Raw genomic sequence first — 19,347 nt, 5'->3', positions numbered from 1 at the left:
AGGCGCGGAAGTCTTTCAGAATATTAGAGTTTCAGAGCACTTACTGGTACTGAGGGCCGTAGAGGCGCGCTGGTCGGAGGAGAGGTTAATGTAGCCTATGGGGATGGTGTGCCAGGAAGGGGTGGGCTGTTTGGTGCTGGCGAGGCCTGTCCCGTGCACCAGTGACACCCCACGAGCCTTCCCCTCTCCATTGCGATACCATTCACCGTACAGTTCAAACGTGTCCCGCGACCACTGGCTGATGGGAACACAGTAAATAAGGACGACAGTACTGATGTGTTGATTTAATATGTGTGAGTAAAAATGGATGTCTAGATGGTTTTATGTTTCGTGACGCATTGGTTCACGTAGAAACAATAGTAAAGGAAGGAATAAATGATAGAATGGATGTATAAAAGTAAGAAGTAATAGTAAAATAAAACGGTAAAGAACAACAACAATAATAATAATGAAAATAAAGAAAATGGAAATAAAACTCAATAAAAATCAAGACAATCGAAGAAAACAAGACCAGAGAGAGAGAGAGAGAGAGAGAGAGAGAGAGAGAGACTGGTAGATATATAGATATACAGATAAATAGATAGATAGATAGACAGATAAATACTTAGATAATAGACAGATAGATAGATGGATTGACAAACAGACAGACATATGAGTGAACAAACAGACAAATAAACTTACAAACGAATAGATAAACAAATAAACACACCAATAAATCAAATAATCAACTAACTACCTGCTAAAAAGAATGAATAAACGAATGAATGAATAAAATAATCAAACCAAGAGATAAATAAATAAAACAGAAACCAAATCAAATACACAAACATCGTCTCCACAAGATAGAGAAAACTGGCCAAGATAGAAAGAATAGAAGATAGATTTGTTAAATAAGATACATTCACTTAGAGGAGAAGAGAAGCTTGTGTTGAAAATTTTGATATAATTGCATTAGTAGAAACCTGGTTAGCTCTGTCAGGGAAAGTATTTGAACAGGTGAAGTTGATGGTTATAGAGAAATACTAAGAGGTAACTTTATTGCATTGTGGTGATATCTAATGTCTGTAATGTGAGTCAGTGATGTTAGACAAATGCAAGTGACGAGAGAGAGAGAGAGAGAGAGAGAGAGAGAGAGAGAGAGAGAGAGAGAGAGAGAGAGAGAGAGAGAGAGAGAGAGAGAGAGAGAGAGAGAGAGAGAGCAGTCTATACCATGATGAGGTGCATCTTAAAGGGACGGCAGGGTATAGTTAGTGAGTGAGGGAGGGAGGAGGAGTGAGAGAGCATAATGTTTCAAACCAAGCCTAGAGACAACTTACATAACCTTGTCATCAGGTGTGTTGGCGGAAAGGTAAGGCTCCCACAGGCCTGCAGCACCATCACCTGAGAGAGAGAGAGAGAGAGAGAGAGAGAGAGAGAGAGAGAGAGAGAGAGAGAGAGAGAGAGAGAGAGAGAGAGAGAGAGAGAGAGAGAGAGAGAGAGAGAGAGAGAGAGAGAGAGAGAGAGAGAGAGAGAGAGAGAGAGAGAGAATGAATCAGCGGTTGCCATTTTACGCAGCATCAATGAAGGGTTTCAGAATGAGACCCTCTCAAAATCACACGGGTTTCCAAGGGTTTCTTTTACGTATCCAGTGACAGATGAACAAGATTTCCACACTATCAGCTGTAGACACACCCTTGAGAACCTGATTGATCTCCATGATGTATTGGAAGAGACCTTAGGAGAGTTATGTAGATTTTCAAGGGTGTTTTTACGTATCTAGTGGCAGATGAACAAGATTTCCACACTATTAACAGGAGAAACACCCTCGAGAATCTAACTCATCGTGACGTATTAGAACAGACCTTAGGAAAATTGATTATGTAGATTTTCAAGGGTTTATTTTACGTATCTAGTGGTAGATGAACAAGATTTCTACACTACTAACAATAGAAACACCCTTGAAAACCCGATTAATCTAAGATGACTTATTAAAAGAGACCTTAGGAGAATTGAATATGTAGATTAGATACTTGATAAGATAGAGCATACATACTTGAGTTTACATTTTATTATTTTTTTTTTTTTTATTTTATTTGGGAGGAAAACTGGCCAAGGGGAAGAAAAAGTTATAAGAAAAAGGAGAGAGAGAGAGAGAGAGAGAGAGAGAGAGAGAGAGAGAGAGAGAGAGAGAGAGAGAGAGGGACGACTAAAGAACGAAACCCGAACAAAATTAAAAGTTAACCAGATACATGTGATAAATGTCTTAACCCCTTCAGTGCCATGCCGCGTTTTCATATTCATTCTGGTGACTATTTGGTGATTTTAAACACCTTCAGAAACTTACGTGGTGGGGGTTAAAATAGTGAAGACTCTGTTCATTAATGTTCTGACCTCAATATCCTTTCTAATGTAAATAAAATCGTCTAATCACACCCAAAACTCATGGTAAAAAATGCGTCTCAGTACTAAAGGGGTTAAAGACACTGTGAGCTGTTCTCAATCCTATTCAGTGTTTCTTTGTTCTTTTTTAATGTAGGGAAGAGGGCCAGTCAAGGGTAAAAAAATAAAATAGAATAAAAAAGGCCCTCTTGAGTGCTGGCTCTCTAAAAAGTGGAAAAGCAAAAATCAGGGAGCAAATGTCTCGAAACTGGTGCAAACTTATCATTTTAAAAACCATTAATCTGCTCAGCCACACACAGAAAAAAGACAGTCTAGACAAGAACACACACTCAGCAAAGTTGTCGTGTCCGTAGCTAAATTTGTGCTTGGCAGTTACGTAACACTGGTCGGGGTTGATTGGATAAGATAGCGTGTGGCATTAACACCCAAGGACGTCACTCAACAGTATAATTAGAAGCGTGGAGATCAAGAATATCGCCTGACAAATGTACCCAGGACTTCTCAGAGATGTAAAAAGGGATCCTACATAATAAAAAAGACAAGTAAACAAATGAAAAAGCAAGGATATGATAAGTAGAAGTGTGTTAAATTTAGATTCATATACTTCTTATGCTCGTGTATCGCTTGACAGAGGTACCCAGGCCGTCTCAGAGATGTAATAAGGAATTCTATATAAAAAAGAAGACAAGTAAACACATGAAAAAGCAAGGATATGATAAGTAGAAGTGTGTTAAATTTAGCTTAGTTTCTTCTTATAGTAGACACGTGTATTGCATAAACAGAAGTACTGGAGTGGCGTAAGGAGTGTAACAAGGAATTCTACATTAAATAAAAGATAAATAAACAAGTAGAACAATGACATACGTAGGAGTGTGTTTAAAATTGGCATATAGTTTAAATTCATTACTTCTTATGGTAGACACGTGTATTGCCTGACAGGAATGTAACTAAGGCTCCTACATGAAAAAAGATAAATAAATAAATAAATAAAACAAGGATGTGAGAAGTAGGTGTGTGCTTCAGTTTGACATACAATAGTCTGGATTCATTACCTCTTAAACTAGACACGTGTATTGCATAAACAGAAGTACTGGAGTGGCGTAAGGAGTGTAACAAAGGGGCCTACATAAAAAAGACAAGTAAACCAACGACAAAAAAACAAGAATATGATGAGTAGATGTGTGTTTCAGTCTGGCATAGTCTGAATTCACTACTTATGTACACGTGTATTACATAAACAGAAGCATCCAAGTGTAACAAGGGATCCCACACACACACACACACACACACACACACACACACACACACACACACACAAAGAGATAAATAAACAAATAAAAAACAAGGATATGATAAGAAGTGTGTTAAAATTTGGCACAGTTTGGATGGTAGACACGTGCATCGCCTGACAAAGGAGTGTTACTAAGGTCCTACATAAAAAAAAAAAGCAAGGATGTGTGTGATAAATACTCGTAGAAGCGTGTTTAGGATTGCCATAGCTTAAACTAACTACCTCCTATACTAGACACGTGTATTGCACAAACAGAGATATCCAAGCGGCCTCAGAGGTGTAACTAGGGATCCTACACAAAAAAAAAAAAGATAAAGTAACAAATAAAAAGCAAGGATATGGTAAGAAGTGTGTTAAAGTTTGGCACAGTCTGAATTCATTGTTTCCCTCGCTAGACACGAGCATTGCATAGACAGAGGTGGTCAAGTGGCGCGAGAAGTGTAACAAGGGCTCCTAAAAAATAAATAATAATAATAATAAATGAATGAATAATTAGATAAAAAAATAAGTAAACAAATAAATCAACAAGGTTATGATAAGAAGTGCATTTAAGTTTGGCACAGTTTGAATGCTAGACACGTGTATCGCCTGACAAAGGAGTGTTGCTAAGGCTCCTACATAAACAAGAGATAAATAAACACATGAAAAAACAAGGATATGATTAGTAGAAGTGTGTTAAAGTTTGGCATAGTTTGAATTCATTACTTTATATGCTAGATACTTGTATTGCCTTAACAGAGGAGTGTAACTAAGTCTCCTGCACAAGAGGTAAATGAACAAATAAAAAAAAAATTAAACAAGGCTATGATAAGTAGAAGTGTGTCAAGGTTGGCACAGTTTAAATTCATTACTTCGTATACAAGACACGTGTATTGCATAAACAGAAGTACTGGAGAGTGGCGCGAGGAGTGTAACTAAGGATCTGATATAAAAAAAAGAAGATAAATAAACAAGGATATGATAAGAAGAAGTGTGTTAAATTTTGGCATAGTTTAAATTCATTACTTCCCATGCTAGACAAGTGTATCGTCTAGCAGAGGTACTCAAGCAAGCGGCGTCCGAGGTGTAACAAGGGACTCAAACAAGCGGCGTCCGAGGTGTAACAAGGGTATCTAAGGCAAGGTGGTTAAGTTTAGCAGTGAATTGAGTCTGTCACTTCTTATACTACACACGTCAATCAAGAGTACTGCCGAACAGAGGTATACAATAGGGAGAGGAACGCAACAAGAACTCCTACATGAAAATAAATAAATACATAAACAAGTAGATAAGATACAAGGACAGCAAAGGGTTTAAATTTAGCATACTTCTTCTTCTTCTTCTTCTTCTTCTTTTCGTTAGACAAGGGAGAGGGAATTAAAAGGTTGGACAGTAAGGAAAAAAGTTAGTGAAATAAAGAAAATAGTAGGAATATAAAAGGTGGTGTGGGCGAACTGTGAGTCTATTAGCTTTTATACAAGACACGTGCATCGAGAATACTACCCACGAGAGGTATCCAGAAGGGGAGGAGTGTAACAAGAATTTCTACACACAAATAAGTAAATAAATAAGTACTTAAAATGAAAAGACAGCAAAGCGTTTAAAATTAGCACACTCTGAGTTGGTGTCTTATTTTTTACTTTTTATATTAGAGACGTTGATCAAGAGTATTATTTAACAGAGACATCCACGTGGCAGGAGAAATGTTGCAAGAAATTTTACACACAAATAAGTGAATTAATAAGTAGATAAGATACAAGGACAGCAAAGGGTTTAGATTTAGCATACTCTGAGACTATTACTTCTTACACTAGACACTTGAATCAAGAGTACTGCCCAAGAGAGGGATCCAGATGTGAGAGGAATGTAACAAGAACTCCTACATAAGAATATATCAATAAGTAGATGAGATACAAGGACAGCAAAGGGTTCAAATTTAGCATACTTTGAGTCTATTACTTTTTACACTAGACACGTGCAATGAGGAATATTAGGATCATGTCAAAATTAGCGAACCCTCCAACTTTCCTCGTTTCCCGGCTCCCTCCTCGTGCCTCCTTCACTCAGCTGACATGACGTGCGACTGAAAATATGATGACCAAAACTAACCTGGCTTTATCTTTAACCTAACTTAACATGACCTTATTTTCAACCTAGGTTAGTTCAGGTTAAAGTTAGGGTTAGGTTTGGTTTGGGTTAGATTAGGTTAGGTTAAAGTTAGGTAAGGTTAGCTTTGGTTAGGTTAGGTGAAGTTAGGTTAGGATTGGAGAGGTTAGATTAGATTAGGTTAGGATTGGATAGGTTTGGTTAGGTTAGTTTTGGTTTGGTTAGGTTAGGTTAAATTAGTTAGAGTTATCATATTTTCAGTCACACGTCACGTCAGCTGAGTGAAGGAGCAGTGAAGGGGGAGCCAGGAAACGAGGACAGCTTGAGGATTCGCTATTCCTGACGTGATCCGGAGTATTATTTAACACAGGTATCCAAGTGGTGAGAGGAATGTAACAAAAACTCCTACACAAGAACAGATAAATCAATAAGTAGATAAGATACAAGGACAACAAAGGGTTTAAATTTAGCATACTATCTCTTAGTTTTATACTAGACACGTGCATCAACAGTACTGCCAAACAGAGGTATCCAGAGGGGAAAGGAGTATAGTAAGAGCTCCTAGACAAAAATAAGTAAATCAATAAGTAGATAAGATACAAAACAACATAGGGATTAAATTTAGCATACGCTGAGTCTATTATACTTCTTACACTAGACACGTGCATCAAGAGTACTGTCCAAGAGAGGGATCCAGATGGAGGGAGGAGTGTAATAAAAACTACATAAAAACAGATAAATAGATAAGTAAATAAGCTACAAGGAGAGCAAAGGGTTTAAGTTTAGCATCCTGTGAGTCTATTATACCTTTTACACTATACAAGCGCAACAAGAGTACTGTCCAGATGGAGGGAGGAGTGTAATAAAAACTCCTATATAAAAACAGATGAATAGATAAGTAAATAAGCTACAAGGACAGCAAAGGGTTTAAGTTTAGCATACTGTGAATCTGTTAGTATACCAAACACGTGCATGAGGAGTATTATCTAAGAGAAGTATCCAGCAGGTGGCGCCAGGGATGCAACAAGAACTCTTACAAAAAACAAGAGATACACAAATAAATAAACAACGACAGCATTAGTAGTGAGTTGATTTTTAGCACAGTTTGAATCCATTAATTTGATACACACGTGCATGACAAGTAATGTTTAACCTCTTCAGTACTATGACGCGTTTCCCTAGTCATTCTGCTTACTATTTGGTGATTTTATACAGCTTCAGAAACTCATGTAGGGGATTAAGATAGTGAAGACGGTGGCCATTAATCTTCTGACCTCCATAGACCCTTCTTAATGTCAAAATAATCTAATCGTACACAAATCTCAAGGTAAAAATGTGTTCCAGTACTGAAGTGGTTAACAGAGGTAGTGAAGTGGGGTCAGGGATGTAACAAGGCTGATAGGATAGATGAATGGAGGGCCTGTGAGGCATTTCAGGTGACGCAATGGATGTAGGTAAGGTGGCAAACATGATCCTTAGAGTGGGAAATAGAACCAACTGAATTTGTTATGTTATTGGCCCGTATTCAGAAACACTTTGCTCTCATCACGATCACTTTCCGAGGCCACAAAGATCATTAGCTGAGTTCTCAATCGTGTTCCTTCTATTAACTCCTTCAATACTGGGACACATTTTTTACCTTGAGATTTGTGTACGATTAGACTATTTTATTGACATTAGGAAGGGTCTATGGAGGTCAGAAGATTAGTCGCCAGTCTCCACTATTTTAATCTCCTACATAAGTTTCTGAAGCTGTATGAAAAATAAAAGTCACCAAATAGTAAGCAGAATGAATATGGAAACGCGTCATGATACAGAATGGGTTAATACTGTAAAAATACTATTAATCTGTCATTAGAACCATAAAAAATATTCCTTATGAACCAGTACAACTCTTCACCATTTTAATCCCCCACATAAGTTTCTGAAGCTGTATAAAAATCACCGAACAGTAAGCAGAATGGATAGAGAAACGCGTCATGATACTGAAGGGGTTAATAAAGTAAAAATCTTGTTAATCTTTTATTGGAACCATAAAAAAAAAACATCCTTATGAACTAGTACAACTTCAGCTAGAGCCTTTTGAGTACTGATAAAGTGGAGAATAATGTAAAAATCCTGTTAATCTGTCACTAGAACCATAGAAAAACATGCTTATGAACCAGTACAACTTCACTTAGAGCCTTTTGAGTGGTGGTGAAGTAGAGGTGCAGTACAGAGGGGTTTCAGAATATGCCCTCTTGTCTCTTCCCTTCACTCGTACTAACAATCTTATCTCAACCATCTCCAGCCATTTGTTTATCTTTTACCGCTTCACTCTCTCAAGATCACGACGAATTTCCCTTCATAAAGTTAATCAGAAGGTTATCTACATTAATTCTTATTCTTTCACTCGTTCTGGGAATCTTATCTGTACCACTTTCACTGTGTATCTTATATCGCTTCACTGCCTTTAATAGATTCACTCCCACGAGAACACGATTTTCCCTATAAAGTTATACAGAAAGTTATCTACATAAATTTTCATCCCTTCACTCGTTCTAATATTTTTATCTCTACGACTGTCATTGTTTTATTTGATATCACTTCACTGCCTTTAACAGATTCTCTTCCCCAAAAAAACATGACTAGTTTCTCTATAAAGTTAAGTAAAAGGTTCTCTCCATTAGTTCTTATTCTTTCACTCGTTCTAAAAATCTTATCTGTACCACTTTCACTGTTTATCTCACGCCACTTCACTGCCTTTAATAGATTCACTCTCACGAAAACACGACTAGTTTTCCAAGAGTTAAACAGAAACTTCTCTCCATTAGTTCTTATTCTTTCACTCGTTCTAAAAATCTTATCTGTACCACTTTCACTGTTTATCTCACGCCACTTCACTGCCTCTAATAGATTCCCTCCCACAACAACACGACTAATTTCCCTATAAAGTTAAAATAGAAAGTTCTCTCCATTAGTTATTATTCTTTCACCGGTTCTGAAAATCTTATCTCTACCACTTTCCTCTGTTTATCTCACGCCATTTCACTGCCTTTAACAGATTCACTCACAAGAACACCACGAGTTTCCCTATAAAGTTAACCTCTTCAGTACCATGACACTTTTCCATATTCATTTTGCTTACTATTTGGTGATTTTACACAGCTTCAGAAACTTATGTGGGGGATTAAAATAGTGAAGACTCTGGCCATTAAACTTCTAACCTCCATAGACCCTTCCTAATGTCAATAGAATGGTCTAATCGTACACAAATCTCAAGGTAAAAATGTGTCCCAGTACTGAAGGGATTAAATAGAAGATTCTTACCATTAATTCTTATCATTTCGGTCTGGCAATCTTATCTCTATCACCTTCATAGTTTATCTCACGCCACTTCAATGACTCTAATAGATTCACTCCCACGAAAACACGACGAATTTCCCTATAAAGTTAAACAGAATATTCCCTCCATTAGTTCCTATTTCACTCGTCTCTGGAATCTTATCTTTACGAATTGATTATCTTATACTGCTTCAATGCCCCTAACCGATTCACATTCACTCTCGCAAAAACAAGATGAATTTTACCGTAAAGTTCAGCAGAATATTGCCTCCATTAGTTTCTAGCTTAAATATATACCAGCGTCGTGTATTACTATCTATACTAAGTCCCCTATACCAGTTAAAAAGTAGATCCCGTTACCACACACACACTTCCATCTTCCTATGACTTGACTTGCAAGACATTTGTTCCTTGATTTTGGCTAATTTCTTACTACTTTTCAAGGAAACCAGCATTTCAATTCGGCCTTTCTTTTCTATTTTGTTGCTCTTGGCTGGCTTCCCTCCTGCATAAGAAGAAGAAGAAGAAGAAGAAAACTTATCTCACACGAACACCAAGAATTCCCCAATCAGAAAGACTCGATAACCGAATCAGAATCTATTACTTATCACATTGTATTCCATTCGTATCTTGTTTGTATCACCGCCATTCAGTTACACCACTTCAAGACTACCTGATTCCTCTTTTAACTCTTTCAGTACAGGAACGCATTTTTACCTTGCGTTTTGGGTTTGATTAGACGATTTTATTGACATTAGGAAGGGTCTATGGAGGTCAGAGGATTAATGGCCAGAGTCTTCACTATTTAAATCCCCAACATAAGTTTCTGAAGCTGCATAGAATTACGAGATAGTAAGCAGAATAAATATGGAAACACGTCCTGGCACTGAAAGGGTTAACAAAACACTAAGAAAGTTTCATCAATCAGGCTAAACAGAATCAAGTTTGAGTCAGCTGCGTGTGATCTTATCTTGTTCATATCAATATTTATTACTTCTTTTATCACAGTTCATCATTTTTACTTCTCTTTCTCTTAATTTTACAAGAACACTACCAATCAAACTGGATAAAAATGTTCTGTGGTCAAATCAGTCTGTTCTTATTCTGCTCTGCCACTCTTATAACACTTCTGCCACTCTATACTCTTACAGGAACGCTACCGATAAGACTATGCCATCACCCACACACTAGCAAACTTTCAACCCGTCGCCTACACACTAACACACACTTCACAACGTCACCTATACACACTTCACCTTGTCATCCACACACTGAGACACGTACCTTCACCCCGTCACGTACACACTAACACACTTCACCGCGTCACCCATACACTGACACACACTTCACAACGTCACCTACACACACTTCACCCCGTCACGTACACACTAACACACACTTCACCGCGTCACCTGCACAGACACACACTTCACCATGTCACCTACACACTGACACACACTTCACCCCGTCACGTAGATACTAACACACTTCACCGCGTCACCCACACACTGAGACACTTCACCCCGTCACCTGCACACTGACACACACTTCACCCCGTCACGTACACACTTCACCCCGTCATCTGCACACTAAATACAGTCTTTCACCCACCTGTTGTGTGTGGCGTGAAGCTTTTGGCCACAACTGTTACTTGGCACTGCGGGTGACGGCGCTGTATGGCCAAGGCACTTCCTACCCCGTTCACACCGCCGCCCACCACCACCACACGCACCATCCTCACTCTACAACGGCTCGATCACGTCTGGCGCTATCATAGAGGCTGGAGCAGGTTCTAGTGTACATTCATGCGCGTTAGCTCCCCTTTGGTACCGGGATAAGGGGAAGGGGCTGGGGTGGATCTGGGATGGGGTTACTCAAGGCCACTGTGATTGTACTCTCTAAAGTGGTGTTGTATAAAGGTTGCACTCTCTTCTCTCGCTTGGCACTGTTCAGGCCTCGTGTGTTGGCTCTTCTTGGCACGCTATGTGGTGTGTTGTGTTCGCAAAGGACGCTGACTTAAGGAAATAGTTCTGTTGCATTATTTTAGTCTTTTTTCAGATATTTTGGTGTTTTTTTCAGAGCGTTTGTGTGTTTTGTGTCTGTGAGGGTAAGGTTCATTGGCTGACTGAGTGACTGGCTGATTGAGTGACTGTTTGGCTGGGTGACTGACTGAGTGACTCGTTGGCTGGATGACAGAGTGACTGGTTGGCTGGATGACTGAGTGAGTGACTGGTTGGGTGGGTGACTGACTAAGTGACTGGCTGGGTGAATGATTGACTGACCGGTTGAATATCTTACTGCTTGATAGATTGACTGATAGATTGACTGGTTAACTTATTGACTGACTAATTAACTGACTGACTTATTGCCTTACTGACCTACTGAATGAATCAATACTAACTGAAAAAGCTAACCCATAAGTGAATGATTAACTGACTGATTGCTTTACTGACTACAGTTCACCACCACCACCACCACCACCACCACAACAACAACAACAACGCAACACGCAAATCAAACAGAGCACCATATCGCCAACAATCACATCACCCCCTCTAGTTAAGTCAGATCACGAGGGTGCATAACAAGAGGCAGTGGTGGTAGTGGTGGTGGTGTCATCTGCCGTTGCCGCATTGGCTGAGAGTGTCTATACAGCATTTATAAACACTGCCTTCTCACCATAACTGTTTTTCCAAGGCCTCAGAGACTAACCGGATTCTCTTCTCCTCGTTAAGCAGAACTATAAAAAATACTCCCTTAGAAACGTGTAATTTTAAGATGTTAGGGTGTAGAAACGTTGTGATCTCCCGCCACAAGTTTCCCAAGGCCACAGAGATGGTTAGCGCGGTTTTTCTTTTGTTCATTAAGGAAAAATGTTGTTAATATCTTACTAAAACTATGAAAAAAAAACACTAAAAATACCATGTAACTTATTCAAAATGCTAGTGTTTGTTTTCTCTCCATTCCTGTTTCCCAAGGCCACGGAGATGGTTTAACGGGCTCTCTTTTGTTCATTAAGTAGAAATGTTGTTAATCTATTACTAAAACTATAAAAATACTTAAAATGCGCGTAATTCGTGTTTAGAAATGCTTTGCTCTCTTGCCACAACTGTTTCTCAAGGCTAATTAAAGAGATGGTTTGACGGGTTTTCTTTTGTTCATTGCGTAGAAATGTTATTAATCTATTACTAAAGCAATAAAAATCTACTAAAACTACCGTGTAACTTATTTAAATTGTTAGTGTTTAGAAATGCATTGCTCTCTCGCCACAACTGTTTCCCAAGGCACAGAGATGGTTAAACGGGTTCTCTTTTAATCATTAAATAGAAATGTTGTTAATCTATTACTAACGCTATAAAAATACGCTTAATTAGTGTTTAGAAACGCTTTGCTCTCTCGCCACAACCGTTTTCCAAGGCCACAGAGGTGATTAATTGGGTTCTCTTCTGTTCATTGCTTAGAAATGTCGTTAATCTTTTACTAGAACCTTAAGAACTCACTAAAAAGATGGTGTAACTTATTAAAAAATGTATTAAGAAACGCTTTGCTCTCTAATCCTCGCGTTCTCGGGGCCACAGTCAGAGGTGACTAGCCGGGCTCTCTTCAATTCATTAAGTAGAAATGTTGTTAATTATTTACTAAAACCATAAAAAAGAAATCTCTAAAAATACAGCGTAACTTTAAAAAAAAATGTTCATATTCTAAATTAAAAAGACGCTTTGCTCTCTCACACCTGTTTCCAAGGCCACAGAGGTGATTCCCGGGTTCTCTTCAATGAATTAAGTAGAAATGTTGTTAATGTCTTACTAAAAACATGAACTTCCTAAAACCAAGTGTAGTTTAGAAATGTTAGTCTGTAGAAACGCTTTTCTTTCTCGTCCTGAATGTTCTACAAGGCAGCAGAGATATTTGGCCGAGTTCATTGAGTAGAAATGTTGTTAATTTCTTACTAGGACAATAAAAGCTCTATAAAAAATGCGCTTATTCAGAATCGCTTTGCTCTCTCCCCGTGACTGGTTCCCAAGGCCACAGAGATGGTTAGCCGAGTTCAATGAGTAATGTTGTTAATCTCTTATTAGATCTATAAAATCTCTCTAAAAATGCCCTTATTTAGAATCGCTTTGCTCTCTCCCTGTGAATGTTCCTAAGGCCACAGAATTGACAAGCCACGTTCTCAAGACATTTTTTTTTTTTTTTCGAGCAAGAATGTAGAAATCGTGTTAATATGTTACTATAGTCTGTCTGCTCTAAAATGGCTCCTGGATTTAAGATATGTTGTGGTTTATTAATAACATAACTGATTTGATTTGAATAATACTTCTTTTCTATTGATCAACGCACTTATCACAAGGGCAGCTAGCGGTTTGTCTTAAGATCTGACAACCACGCATTCCCTGGGGCACCATTCAAACCGAGACCAAGGACCCATTTTTTTTTTTTTATTTATTTATTTATTTATTTATATATACCATGTGGGCTTTTCACGGGAATTTATGGGCTAAAGGGGATACTTTTTGTGGGATCTCCTATCTCAAAACCCACCCGCTAGGAAACCGTTGCCCCCAGTGAGGAAGCCCAACCTGCACTCGGACCGTGGACAGGATTCGAACCCGTGCGCTTGGAGACCCCTCAGACCCCAAAGCACGCAAGGTTCCACTGTACCACGGCGGCTTTAGAGTAGACACACTATAGAACTATGAACACACCCATGCAAGTGACAAGTTAACAAGTTTTCTGCATTATCAACAGGACAAATAGTCTCTACAAAGGCTCAGTAAAGTGACACGCGTTTTTAAGGGTGTTTCTGTAATTCTAGTGATATATTAACAAGTTTTTTGCATTATCAAAAGGACAAATACTCTTTGTGTTTTAATCCCTTCAATACTGGAACACATTTTTATCTTGAGATTTGTGTACAATTAGACCATTTTATTTACATAGGAAGGGTCTATGGAGGTCAGAAGATTGATGGCCACAGTCTTCACTATTTCAATCCCCTACATGAGTTTCTGAATATGTATAAAATCATCAAATAGTAAGCAGAATGAATATGGAAATGTATCATGTTACTGAAGGAATTAAGGTTGTTTCTTACCTTCAGACCATTTTATTGACATTAGGAAGTGTTTATAGATGTCAGAATATTAATGGCCACAGTCACCACTATTCTAATCCCCACATAAGTTTATGAAGCTGTATAGAATCACCAAATAGTAACCAGAATGAATATGAAAACTCATCCTGGTACTGAAGAGGTTTATTGTTTCTGATTACAGGTTCTCATGATGGCTTGCCTCCCCATAGACTGGTCCACCGCCTCTTGTCACCTCATTAAAGGTCTGCATTCAGAAGCGTTTTGTTCTCTCACCGCAATTCCTTTAACCCCTTCAGTACTGGGACATTTCTCTTCTGGGATTTGTGTACGATTAGACCATTTTATCGACATTAGCAAGGGTCTACGGAGGTCAGAAGATTAATGGCCACAATCTTCACCATTTCAATCCCACACATGAGTTTCTGAAGTTGTTATAAAATCACCAAATAGTAAGCAGAGTGAATATGGGAAACACGTCATGGCACTCATTGGGTTAAAAAATATCACAACGACGATAGCTCGGGTTTTTAATGAGTATTTCTTCTGTTGATAAGGAAGAAATTTTGTTTGTATGTCACCAGAACGTATGAAATGCAGTATAACAGATGACTGGCCAGGTTCCTCTCGTCGCCTTAACACAGGACTGGACGCACCTCAGCTAACAAGAGAGACTGCATATGCGTTTTAAGACCTTGCCATGTCGAGTAACTTTCCATATTAAGTTTCCTTATGCTAGTGTTGTGTCAAGGCGAGTAGCTTCATATTTTTTTCTTTACACTAGTTTGTTTCATGGCTATTAACGTTTCCATTTTTTACCTCTTCAGTACCAGGACGCGTTTTCATATTCAGACTGCTTGCTATTGGTGACTTTATACAGCTTCAGAAACTCATGTAGGGGATTAAAATAGTGAAGATTGTGGCCATTAATCTTTTGAGCTCCATAGACCCTTCCTAATGTCAATAAAATCGTCTAATCACTCACAACTCAAGGTAAAAATGCTTTCCAGTACTGAAGAGGGTTAATAGAGCCAGTCTTGTGATATTGCTCCGCCGTCTGGATTAATCCCTTCAGCACTGAGACACATTTTATTGACATTAGGAAGTGTTTATGGAGGTCAGAATATTACAGGCCACAGTCTCCACTATTCTAATCCCACATAAGTTTCTGAAGCTGTATAAAATCACCAAATAGTAACCAGAATGAATATGAAAACGCGTCCTGGTACTGAAGGCATTAACTAGAAGCATCTGAGACCTATTTCGAGTATCACCCAAAGATAAGTGTGTTCATTTCAACCTTCTTACTATCACCTGACCACGCACCCCAGCCACCCTCACCTTCGCTAATCCTTTAATTGCCACCTCTCACCTGTGCCACACTCAGGTCACCAGCATACCTGTCAACACTCCAGAGACACGTCATCGTCATCCCTTCAGTACCTTGACGCGTTTTCATATTTGTTCTGCTTACTATATGGTGACTTTATACAGCTTCAGAAACTCATGTAGGGATTGAAATAGTGAAGACTGTGGCCATTAATCTTCTAACCTCCATAAACCGTTCCTAATGTCAGTAAAACCGTCTAATCATGCCAAAAAACTCATGATAAAAATGCGTTCCAGCACATAAGAGATTAAACTTCGGGGACTGGCATCTAAGCGGGTCTTTTTCCTTATCTTTGGCCAGTGTTTCCCTCTTGCATAATAAAAACGTAGCATGCCTGAGCGGGCGACACAAGCCGAGTCATCACCGGCGTAACTAAATAACTCATAACTAAGAGAGAGGATGTGAAAAACTACGAGTCCTTATGAAAGAAAGAGGTGAATTTTACATAGCTATAGATACAATCGTTAGTATTATCTGTAACCTTAATACATAATCATCGCCCTATAAGAAGCGTGTTATAATTTTTCTTTTAATGGTCAATCATTGGTTTGTAGAATACCCAAGAGAAAGTGTTGAATTATTTGTTACCTTTCTATGTAATCATCGCCCTAGAGAGACAACAAAGAAACGTGTTGTTGTTTTTCTTTTTATGGTAATTTTTTGGTAAGTAGAAAGTGTGAGTGTTATGTTATGAAAGAAAGTGCATTTACATATAGCTATAGATAATATCGTGGGTATTATTTTTAACTTTTCTATATAATCATTACCCCAGAGACATAACAAAGAAGAGTGCTATTATTTTGTATGGGTTTATCGTTGGTAGATAGAATGCATAGGCTACGTAAGTGTTGTGTCACGAAAGAAAGTGGTGAATTTTACAGAGCTAATGGTAAAATCGTAGGTGTTATTTGTAACCTTTCTGTATAATCATTACCTCAGAGACACAACAAAGAAGAATGCTATTATTTTTGTATAGTCAATGGTTGGTAAGTAGAATGTATGGGTGTTGTGTCATGAAAGAGTGTATTTACATAGGTATGGATACAATAGTGGGTATTATTTGTAACTCTTTTATATGAACATCGCTCCAGACATAACAAAGAAACGTGTTATTTCTTTTTCTTTTATAATCAATGGTTGGTAAGTAGAATACCTAAGAGAAAGTGCCGAATTATTTGTTACCTTTCTATATAATCATCACCCTAGAGACATAGCGAAGAAGCGTGTTATAATCTTTTTTATTGTTAATGGTTGGTAAGTAAAATGCATATAGGTGTTGTGTCATGAGAGAAAGTGCTGAATTTTACATTGCTATTGATACACCAGTTGGTATTATTTGTAACCTTTCTATATAATCATCGCCCTAGAGACATAACAAGGAAGAGAGCCTATTTTTTTTTTTATAGTTTACCATTGCCTTCTGTATTTCTAACTTCCTATGACTTGACTTCATTTAACCCCTTCACTACCATGACGCGTTTCTATATTTATTCTGCTTACGATTCAATGATTTTATACAGGTTCAGAAACTTATGTGGTGATTTAAGCAGTGAAGACTCTAGCCATTAACCTTCTTTGACCTCTATACATCCTTCCTAATGTCAATAAAATCGTCTAATCGTACCCAAAACGCAAGGTAAATATGTATTCCAATACTGAAGGGGTTAAGAGGGAGGTTTTAAGACATATCTTTTTTTTCTAACTCTCTCGGATCTGCAAGGGGACTGACAACTAAGTAGGCCCTTCTTTATTATTTTTGTTGCCCTTCTCCAGCTTTCCGCTCTTATATATGAAGAGTAGAATGCATAAGTGCTGCGTGAGTTAGAGTTGGTGACCAGTGCTTCCCTGCCCCACACAGCACCGGGCGGCACTGTTCACCACGCTGGCTGTGTAATGAAGGGGAGTCGCTGCATAGATCATGATGATATGGGAGATTGTACTGAAGGCGATAACGCAAGTCAAATACCACACCAATGTCATCGACCTCTTGTTAATCCCTTTCAGTACCATGACGTGTTTCCATATTCATTCTGCTTACTACTTGGTGATTTTATACAGCTTCAGAAACTTATGTGGGGGATTAAAATAGTGAAGACTGTGGTCATTAATCTTCTGACCTCCATAGACCCTTCTCAATGTCAATGAAATGGTCTAATTGTACACAAATCTCAAGGTAAAAATATGTCCCAATACTGAAGGGGTTAAAATAGTGAAGACTTTGGCCATTAATCTTCTGACCATAGACCCTTTCTAATGTCAATAAAATGGTCTAATCGTACACAAATCTCAAGTTAAAAAAAATGTGTCCCAGTACTGAAGGGGTTAATAAAAGCAAGAAACAATACCTGCTTTTAAAACAACAATAACTGTCAAAAATAAATAAACTACCAAATATTAAAGGAGAAATTAGGAGGATATATTTTTTACTGGTTATCTCGAAAAAGAAAAAAAAAAGTTGGTAGAGATAGTTTCGTTATTTCGTTTCCAGCAATCACTGAGGCAAGTGTTGGACTGCTCACGCTTATGTTCCTTCTTATAAAACTACAATATTTATTACTTACAGCACTTATTCTTATTATTTATTTTCATTACTACCATACACACACAAAGGAAAAAAAAAGAAGGAAAAACTTAATTAAGGAACAGAGAGCGGGATGTGTGGGCAGGCAAAATGTGAGTGTTGGAGTTAATGATGATGAAGAATTATCCATATATAGCCTACTTGTGCTTTTAATTTGAGTTATGACTGCGCAATGGCAACAAAACCTGACTAAGTATCTATTTGTAGTCTATTTGTGCTTTAAATTTGAGTTATGACTGATCAATAGCAGCAAAACCTGACAGAAAGTATCTATATATAGCCTATTTATGCTTTTAATTTGAGTTACGACTGCGCAAAAGCAACAAAACTTGACAAAGTATCTATATATAGCCTATCTGTGCTTTTAGTTTGAGTTATGACTGAGCAATGGCAACAAAACTGACAAATTAAATAAATAATAACCAGATGAACCCCTCACTCCCCCACTACCGCTTCCAAGACACCACTACAACTATTACAGCGGGCAGAGCAGAGCAGCGGACGAGGGGATTACCAGGTAGCTTGACTGTTTAGGGGACGGACACAAGCTCTGTTCAGGCGGAGTTCGGTAGTGTGGTCTGGTCCTACAGTTGCGTGGCTCCAGTATTCCAACTTTACATACGAGTACATGAAACTTTTGTCGGTATTCAGAAACGTTTTGCTATCTCACTACGACTGATTTTCAAGCCCACAGAGGTGATTAGCGAGGTTTTCAAGTGTGTTTCTCCAGTTGATAATATAGAATTCATGTCAATCTGCTTCTAGAACCATAAAAACACCTAGGTGTAAATTTAGATAAAGCCTTTTGAAATAGTAGAGGTGAAAGATAGAAGAGTCTTGAGTATACGAACATTTGTTACCATTCGTCTCAGATCAGAATGTCACTTTTTTTTTTATGTAAGACGAGTAATGACCAGACCAACAAATATATATATAAAAAAAGGAGAAATTAGATAAAATAAACAATCTACAAAATATGAATCAATAAATATAAATAATACTTTGAGGTGATCGTGTCTTCAAAAATGCCAAAAGAGTCATATATAGGTAAAAAAAAAAGTTATAAGTAGATAAAATGACTAAACTAGACTAAAATATGAATGAATAAATCAAGATAATCCTCTGAGGTGAAAGTGTCTACAAAAATGCCAGAAGAGTCGTGTATAACGAGAGAAGTGCCTTTAAATCACCACCATTAAAGAGTT

General features: G+C 38.0%; 1 protein-coding gene across 1 annotated transcript in view; it reads right to left on the bottom strand.

The window, feature by feature from the left end:
* The window catches only part of LOC123507786 (D-aspartate oxidase-like), an 18,968-nt gene extending 8,058 nt beyond the window's left edge, over positions 1-10,910 (bottom strand). Inside the window, 4 exon segments of the mRNA XM_045260986.1 lie at positions 45-69; positions 72-238; positions 1,317-1,380; positions 10,691-10,910. Of these exon segments, the coding sequence (XP_045116921.1) occupies positions 45-69; positions 72-238; positions 1,317-1,380; positions 10,691-10,814 (380 nt within the window). The 5' untranslated portion in view covers positions 10,815-10,910.
* Between the last annotated feature and the right edge of the window lie 8,437 nt (positions 10,911-19,347).

Source organism: Portunus trituberculatus, chromosome 23, assembly GCF_017591435.1.
Source record: "Portunus trituberculatus isolate SZX2019 chromosome 23, ASM1759143v1, whole genome shotgun sequence".
Taxonomy (NCBI): Eukaryota; Metazoa; Arthropoda; class Malacostraca; order Decapoda; family Portunidae; genus Portunus; species Portunus trituberculatus.
This window is presented reverse-complemented; position numbering and strand designations above follow the sequence as displayed.